The 8,884-nt window shown below is 49.2% G+C and overlaps 1 protein-coding gene across 1 annotated transcript; it reads right to left on the bottom strand.

Moving 5' to 3' along the window:
• Positions 1-2,972: 2,972 nt before the first annotated feature.
• On the bottom strand, positions 2,973-8,533 carry DBX1 (developing brain homeobox 1). The gene is made up of 4 exons (XM_004019451.6): positions 7,739-8,533; positions 7,011-7,112; positions 4,876-5,078; positions 2,973-4,474 (listed from the first exon to the last, which is right to left on the bottom strand). Exons 1-4 carry the CDS (start codon positions 8,106-8,108, stop codon positions 4,112-4,114), a joined length of 1,038 nt encoding a protein of 345 aa, XP_004019500.2. The 5' UTR covers positions 8,109-8,533; the 3' UTR covers positions 2,973-4,111.
• Positions 8,534-8,884: the final 351 nt, after the last annotated feature.

Below are 8,884 nucleotides of genomic sequence, written 5' to 3'. Positions count from 1 at the left end.
CACACCTACCAACTCCAACCTACCAACAATGGAATGGCACACGTTACTTCTGTAGAGTGACAGCCTTCAGATACTTGGTGACTTTTCAGATATGCACACCCTTAAGGCCTGGGCGGCTTCATGAGTGTTCTTAAAGTGAACACAAGGATTTGAAACTCTTGCTTTGCTTGATTTTGTGGGGTTTTCTGGGTCAAGTGAATAGCACATCATTTTTAGAGGTCACCTCGGGCTGCTCACCCCAAAAGTTAACTTTTATTAACATGGAAAAAAAAATTTATTTACATCACAGAATACTTTTTGGTTTGAATTTTACATGGCCTTATGATAATGTTGCTTACCTCAGGGACTTCCTGGTAGCCTAGCGGTTAAGACTCTGGGCTTTCGCTGTCCTGGCATCAGTTCAGTCGCTGGAGAGGAAACTGAGATTCTGCAAGCCACATCACACACACACACGCACACACGTGCACACATGCACACACACACATATTTCTTACCTCAAGTTTTTTCACTTGCCTGCCATAATTTTGACCATTACTGGAATTTTAAATCTTCGAACATGTGAGCTATTTTTCCAATACTGAAATATTACTGAAATTCAGTACCCATTGAACAACTCCCTATTTTCCTATGACCCCAGCTCTTCAACTGTAATTTTACTTTTTGTTTTTATGAGTGTGGCTATATTAGATAACTCATATAAGTATGATGATATGGTATTTGCCTTTTTACTACTAGCTTATTTCACTTGGCATAATGTTCTTAAAATTTATTCATGTTGACATGATAACATATGACAAGATTCCTTTCCTTTTTTAAGTGGAATAATATTCCATTGTGTGTGTATACCACTTTTTCTCTATTTATCCATTGATAGATATTTGGGTTGCAGAAGCTGTTGTGAATAATGGGAGTGATTGGAACACGAATACCTCTTGACTATTAAAGATAATGCTGGTATGCGCATGGGTGTGCCACTAGACTACTTTGATGTAGACATGAATCCATCCCCATGCTGGTAAATAGTTCTTGACTGTAAGTAACAACTGCAGGCTTGAACTGGCGGAGAGGGAAACGTGGGCCATTTCTGGTCAAGATTCCATCTCTGGATATCCCTCCGGGCAACAGCAGAGAAAAGGAGAAAATAGCCTGAATTATTCAGAGCAGAAAGGGTTTCTGGTCTGAAAAATTGCATGCCTACCGTATGCAGGACACCATGCTAATATTTTCATATGTGTTGAGGGGGAAATGTGGTATATTTCTTGAAGTAAGATAATTATGATAGTTAAAATCAGTTTTGCTCCAAATTCCCATGGCACTGAAGTGATCCCCAGTGTCACGCATGGGCCCAGCAGGGGAGGATATCCTAACATTAGCATGGAGCGGGAGGAGAAGGCAATGGCACCCCACTCCAGTACTTCTGCCTGGAAAATCCCATGGACGGAGGAGCCTGGTAGGCTGCAGTCCATGGGGTCACTGAGGGTCGGACATGACTGAGTGACTTCACTTTCACTTTTCACTTTCATGCATTGGAGAAGGAAATGGCAACCCACTCCAGTGTTCTTGCCTGGAGAATCCCAGGGACGGGGGAGCCTGGTGGGCTGCCGTCTATGGGGTTGCACAGAGTCAGACACGACTGAAGTGACTTAGCAGCAGCAGCAGCAGCATGGAGGGGGCTTGTGTTTTTTTTTTTTTTTTTGAAAAGAGAGTTGAAAATAAAATATATTCAAATTTCAAATGTAATAAAACTACTGAAATTTAAGCTTGACAACTTCTTTCCAGGCTGTCGGAGTGTCAGTTCCGTTCAGTCGCTCAGTCGTGCCCGACTCCTTGCGACCCCATGGACTGCAGCACGCCAGGCCTCCCTGTCCATCACCAACTCCTGGAGTCCACCCAAACTCATGTCCATTGAGTCGGTGATGCCATCCAACCATCGCATCCTCTGTTGTCCCCTTCTCCTCCCACCCACAATCTTTCTCAGCATCGGGGTCTTTTCAAATGAGTCAGTTCTTCATATCAGATGGCCAAAGTATTGGAGTTTCAGCTTCGACACTTCACTTTTGTCGGAGTATGTGTTAGCATAACAACCAACTGTGTATCTGTGTGATCCATTTGGCAGAGATTGGTCTCTCCAGGGGCACAGAGCCTTCGCCAGAGTTCTAACTGATGCTCTTCACTGGTTGCTGGTTAAATAAATCATTGCTGCTGAGAGTCCATCTTTGAAGAACTTTGTTTCACTGGGGAGCCCCAGAACCTGTATCAGGTTCCCTGGCACTGCCTGTAGATGATATTGGTAATAAAATCAGTTCCTACACAAAAATCAAAACCAGCTTTGAGCTTTCCTAGGGACTAGGAAAACATGCCTTCAGGGAGGGAAAGAAAAACCATTGCAAACTTGAACCACTTAAATTGACTTTCATTGATTTATTTTAGTCTATCAGTTCAGTCCTCAGAGTAGGGGAGAAGGATCACTCCAGACTCAATTTGTTGGTGTCACTTCACTAGAGCTATTTTACTTGTAACCATAGTGAATTTGGCTATTTTATGGTAGGGCTTCCCTGGTGGCTCAGATGGTAAAGAATCTGCCTGCAATGCAGGAGACCCAGGTTCGATCCCTGGGTCAGGAAGGCCCCCTGGAGAAGGAAATGGCTACCTACTCCAGTATTCTTGCCTGAAAAATCCCATAGATAGAGGAGCCTGGTGGGCTACAGTCCATGGGGGTGGCAAAGAGCTGGTAACTGACCAACTGACATAACAATGGCTCAGGGAAGCAGAAAAGGCACTGGCCTGGGAGTCAAAAATGGACTCTAGTCCTAGCTTGACCTCTAACTAGTTGGGTGCTTTAGACATGTGTCTTTCCCTCTGGAATATGAGCATACCTTCTGTAAATTCCAGCGGCCCTTAGACCAGAATAGCTCCATTTCTCAGACTGGAATAGCTTTAACAGTCTGTGAGTTAGGGATATCGCTTGATCATTGTGTCCATTCTATTTTTTATTTGGCATTTTTCATTTAATACATATATACATATATAAAAATTTGTACACAGTAAAAATACAAAATAAGTAATTTCTTTATAAGTTATGCAATTAAACAGCTACCTTTTAAAGTTTAAAAAGCATTGTAAAAAAAAGAGAGTAAATCTAGTCAGTTCTTTATATCATTCATAATAACCTTGGTATAAAATATCCATACACGTGTACAAAAGAGTGTACAGTTCATAAAAAGCTGCACAAAGACAGCAAAGTTCCATGAAAAATAAATCAAAGAGGCTTGTGGGTCTCTATCTGTTCACCTCATGCCCAATGCTCAGTGAAACATCCCCAGTCATAATAAAAGGGCATAAGGGAGAATGCTTGGTACATATACCATAGATTCTGAAAAGTAAATAAAATACTTTAAGACACACAGAGAGAAATACAGCTTGACTCTTCTTCCCGTGTAGAGGTCTCACTTCCTTGCCGAGAGAACACTGGGAATAGGACACACAGAAAAGATCCAGTGTTTATGCGGTACCTTAGACCAGAAGGCACAGGTTTGTGGGTTTTTTTTTTTTTTTCTTGAGCTTTCTAAGGGTATTGCTATAGAAGACTGTGTCACCAGAGTTTGGAGTTGGCTAGGATGCAGTTGCTACCTAAGATGGGGATGTAGAGGGGTCTGTAGAGAGGTCTGGGAAGTCAGGGGTCTTGAAGTTATAGGCTTGATATTGTGAGATATCCTGTCTCGGTTTCCTGCTTCATACAGGCTTTCTTACAAGGTTGTTGCTGCTGAAGCCAGTAGCACCTGGCACACAGCTTAACCCAGGCTGTAGGAGTGAACACCCCTACTTGTGTTTAAAATAGCTTGCAATAAAACACGATAGACACAAAGACTCTTCCTCATGGAAGAGTTAAGGCTGGGACCAAGACCTAAATTTAACTTGTGCGGAGAGGGCTGTTGAGGGAGGGGTGTAGGGGAGAGAAATGTAGTTTGGGGCAACGGAAGGGGCCAGGGTGCCCTCGGACAAGGTGAAGTCTGCAGCAGGGAGCGGCAGCGGGCCTAGTGAACACGCACCGAATCCCACCTCTTCAGTTTCAAAGCGCTAGTAATCAGTACCCCGGGGGACGCGGGGGCTTCTAAGACACCGTGATCTCCTCCTCGCCCTCCTCGTCGTCCTCGGAGTCGGAGAAGTCCGAAGCTTTGTCGGGGCTGCCCGAGCGCGCGGGCGAGGGGGGCAGCGGCGCTTCCAGCCGCGGGTCCCGCAGGTGCCGAGGGTCGGCGGGGGCCGCGTGATAGACCAGGCGGGGGCGGGGGCTGCCCGGGCCCTCGTCCTCCTCGTCGTCATAGTCCCCAGGACCCTTCTGGCCCACGTCGCTGAGGTCCGGGTGCGGGTTGAGTTTGGTGGGAAGGGTCTGCTCGCGGCAGCCTCCGCTAGACAGGAGCTCGCGTTCCTTGGAATTCCGCCACTTCATGCGTCGGTTCTGAAACCAGATTTTCACCTGGGGCGAAAGGGGTGAGAGCAGGCGAGAGCGGAGGTTAGCGCGGAGCCCCCGCCACCGTCTTTGCCAGCTCCCCATCCCTTAAAGCGAGTTGGGACGCCACGTGACACTTTCCCTTCACTCCCCACCCCCATCCCCGTCACCCACTTCACGCACCTCTCGCCGGGTCTTAGGGTACCTGGCCGAGGTGGGGTGGGGGGGTGGGGGTCGATGCTGAGCCCGGAAGAGACGGGGCAGGGAGAGTGGCTATCTATCGAGAGGAGCCTCCGCGAAGCCGGCTCTCGCCCCTTCCATCCTCTCTAGTCCTGACAGCATCTGTACACTGGGACCTAAACGGTTTCTGAGAACCCTCCCATTTGGACCATGCCTGGCGGGAGGGGCCACGGGGAGACCGCCCTCACCTGTGAGTCTTTCAAGCCCAACTTGGCCGCCAGCTTCTTGCGGTCCGGCTTGCTGATGTACTTCTGCTTCTGGAACATCTTCTCCAGAGCCTTGCGCTGCACGTCGGAGAACACGGCTCGACGCAGCATGCCCCTGCGAGGCTTGCCGCGGGCGGCCAGTGGCCAGGAGAAGGTCCCCGGGATGGGCACGACGCTGGAGGACGCTGCGGAGGCCAGGAGTGCGAGGTGGGTGAGTGGGCGGTGTCCTGCCCCGTCCGCCCCTCCATTGCGGCTTCCTTTGGTTTTCCTTTCTGATCCTTCGTCTCTTTAAAGCTCTCTTTTTTTCTCCCCCTGGAGAATAGGCTACGAACCTACAAACCTGCGAGAGTGAAAGGCGCTTTCCGCCCAAATAACTTTCCCTTTCAACCGTGCAAACCCGGATTAGGTAAAACCACGGAAACACAGAAAACAGCCCCCACAATAGCCTGTTTCGTTTTTCCATTTAACGGTCTCAGGGAAACCAAACCTGCGTGCATCAGCTAATATAGCAGGAGAAAAATAAATAAATAAATTACAAAAGTGAAAATAAAATAGCCAGCCGAGGCCTCTTGGGTTTCCCCCCTAAGCTTTCAGCACATTGGTGGCTTTTGCATTATTTGGATGAAAATGAGGTGCTTTACTGATTTGTTAGGAGAAAATCCGCTTTGGATTTTTTTATTTTTGGAAAAATCCAATCGGTATTCATCTTTTTTATATTAATCTTTCCTCCCCTCACCCGCAAAACGTAAAGAATTCGGCCCGAATACATGAAAAGTGGCAGCTAATTAGCACATTGACCGCTTCCCAATGGGTATTGGCATGATAAAAGGCGGGGGTGGGGGTAGGGGAGAGTTTCGCTTTAAGGGAGGGGAAAAAAAAACCCAAAAGAAACAGAGACTCTAATGAAGCGTGAATGGTAATTGTGTAGTAATGAACTAACAGAAAAAGACTGAGGACAAGCAGCGAAAGCCATATATTACTGGGACAAAAGAGATTTACACTTTCAAACTAAACACAACTGCAGGCCAAGACCATTGGGAGAATACTGATGGCAGAGGCTTCTCTTCCCCGAATCATTTTCATTAAATGGACATGAAAAGCTATTTATAAAGCTCGGGTTGTTTTTGTTAGAGCATTGAGCTGGGGGAGAAAGGGAGCAAATTCCATTAGCAGCAACAGCATGAATGGGGGGGGGGCGGTTGGTGAATTCTCTCTCCCCCTTTCAAAAATCAATTGCGTGTTTCTTTCGCTGATACCGGGAAGTGCTGTCGAGATTTTTTTTTTACTCACCCCCCACCGACCATACCCAGTCTCCCTTCCCTTTATGAGTTCCCGTCTCCTCAGTCTTGACCAGCTGTAGAGTTTTGAGTCATCACTGGGATTTCAGGATGAAAACTTCGTGGAAGCTGCTTAAGGTGTTTCTCCTTTAAACTGGGACCCAATTATGGACCTCCCTCCGACTTCTAATTTTACGAGTTCTACGGTCTTTAAAACGTTTCGGCGGTGGGGGTAGGGTATAATTTGGGAAGTCGGGCTGGAAATAGAGGGTTGGGGGTGTGGGAGGATCTAGTCCCCCTCCCCCTGGGCGACCCCAGGCATCCCACACAAGAGGGCACCCCATGTGGTCTTGTGAAAAGCCCGCAGCCCTGAATGAGTTTTAAAGAGAAATTAGCCCCGGCTGGTAGGTGTCTCTCCGCGGCTCGGAGGGGCGAGGGCTGGTCTGTGTGTGGCTGCCCGGAGGAGCTGACCAATTGGTCATGGTGCTGAAACCTTTGTGGGGAATCGTGGCCAAGTGCACTGACTCTGTGGGAAAACGGCGGCGTGAAGAGATGCCAACAGCTCCGCGCCGGGAAGGGAACCGCCTCAAATTGGGACCATGACAATTCCTGCTAATTTGTAGAGCAGGGAATTGGTGCAAAGTGTCAAGCAGTCACTGCTTGTGCTAAATAGGGCATCAAATTGGCGCGACGGATTCGTGAATGTTGTACGTCTCGCAACCTCTGAACCAGAGCGTAACCCCGTGGGGTGGACGGAGAAATATGGCTTCGGGACAGGGAGCGATGGGGCGGGGCTGGGGTGACGTCCAGCCTCCTGAAAGGAAGGGGGACGAGACTTACCTGGGAAATACGAAGATCTGATGAAAGGCTGGAAAGAGCCTTCAAAGTAGGGAAAGGCAAAGGTCTTGGGAGGGACACTCTGGAGCAAGGTGGGAGACGTTTCTGGGAGTGAGGGAAGGAGGAACAAGGAGGGAGACAGAAAGGGAATTTCATTAGGTCACATGATTATTGTACAGGACAGTGAATACATGACATGATTACACCTTAGGCTGGTTCCAAAGGCTTCTTCTTCAATGATAGAGTAAAATAAATGTTTCCCTAACACTCCCGCATCTGTGGAACTCTCCCCATAGTCCTCACAGTCGCTTACCCCCCATCCCCCCAATGTCATCCTAGGCGCAGACAAGATGGATAGAACTGGAGCGGGGGAGAAAAGAATTGCAGACCCATAATACTTGTTGCGCTAGTAAGTATGTTGCCTTGGGTTTAAGGGACGGGCATCCAGAAGCTGGAGGGCAGAAACGCAGACGCCCAGCGGCGTGCGCTCGATTCCCTGAGCCAGGTACTTTGCGCGCTCAGACTGCAGGTGTTCACATTCATTCTGAGGGTGGGGCGAACCTGGAGGCTTTTCTTTCTGGGAATCGTCTGGACCTACGTGTCACATTGCTTGGCCTGGGTCCTCGGGGATCTTGTGTTAAGTGTGTGCTCCGCTGTGTGCGTGGATACCCGCTGCATAAGGGAAACTGAGGCCAGATCAGAACAGCCCTCAGCGTTTCGCTTTCACTTACCGGTTCTGGGCGCCGAGGAAAGGATGGCGTTCACTCCAAACTTCAGAAACGTGGGCTCGCTGGCAGGGGAGACGGCGGTCTGCGGTGAGCCACCCCGCCGGCTGCCCGGGCTCGGGGAGCCCAGGTCCGAGGCCCCGGTGTCTGTGAGAGCCGCAGGGGCCCCCGGCCTAGGGGGCGACATGCTGGGGGTGGGCACGCTGCCTCGGGGCAAGTAGGCGGGGGGTCGGCTGATGCGGATCAGATCCTCCACCAGGAAGCTCGAGTGACCGGAAAATGCCGACTGCAAGGACTGGGGCAGCGTTAAGGTGGGTGTGGGGCGCAAGAGGCTGGGGTACCCGGCGGGGGGCGCGAGGAGGCCAGGGAACATCATTTTAGGCGCAGGGCGGGCCGAAAAACTTCTTCCAATGGCCAGGAGGTAAATTCCTGACTTCCCGCCCCTCCCACCCCCGTGGTGCCCTCTCTCTTGGGCTTAGCAAACGTCTTTAAGGAACGATCCTACTTGGGCGTCTGCGAGTCCTCCGTAGTCCTCCCGTCGAGGTGATGGTTTTATAGTGGCCCGCCCGTTAAAGCGCTTTGAAAAGTGACAGCTCTGACAATGAAGTTCAACAAAGTTCTCCACTCGAGCTTCATTCGCCGGAGGCTCTGGGCGATCTGATTGGCGCAGGGGTGCAATTTATGATTGGATTAGTCTTCATAAGCATGGCCCGCACAATGGGCCGGCAACAAAGGCTGGCGCGCATCAATTCTGCGTATCGACCGCCTCTTTGCAATACAGTGCGCCCCCAAAGCTCTCGCCAGGAGTTTTTGTTCTGGAGCAACACCCGGGCTAATTAAATGCCTATTTAGAAGTTTCAGATGACATCTTGCCTTATAGAAAAGGAATTATTTAGAGAACACATTAAATTTATTTGCAGCTCCCCTGCTGAGCCTGGAAAATAAATCAATAAATATTCATAGAAACTCATCTCCAGGCAATCAGTAAAATAATCCTCCCCCCATGTGCGGAGAGCAATGGAAAATTTCAAGTCAGTGAACAAAAAAATATACTCCTTCTTCCGTCTCTGCCCTCCCTATACATTACCCCAGCTGAGGCATAAAGCAGCTGTGAGGGGTGTGTTAAATAAACGTGGGGTAGAGGAGTGCTGT

Source organism: Ovis aries, chromosome 21 (genome assembly GCF_016772045.2).
Source record: "Ovis aries strain OAR_USU_Benz2616 breed Rambouillet chromosome 21, ARS-UI_Ramb_v3.0, whole genome shotgun sequence".
NCBI lineage: Eukaryota > Metazoa > Chordata > Mammalia > Artiodactyla > Bovidae > Ovis > Ovis aries.
Note: the sequence above shows the minus strand (reverse complement) of the source record. Positions and strands in the feature narration are given on the sequence as shown.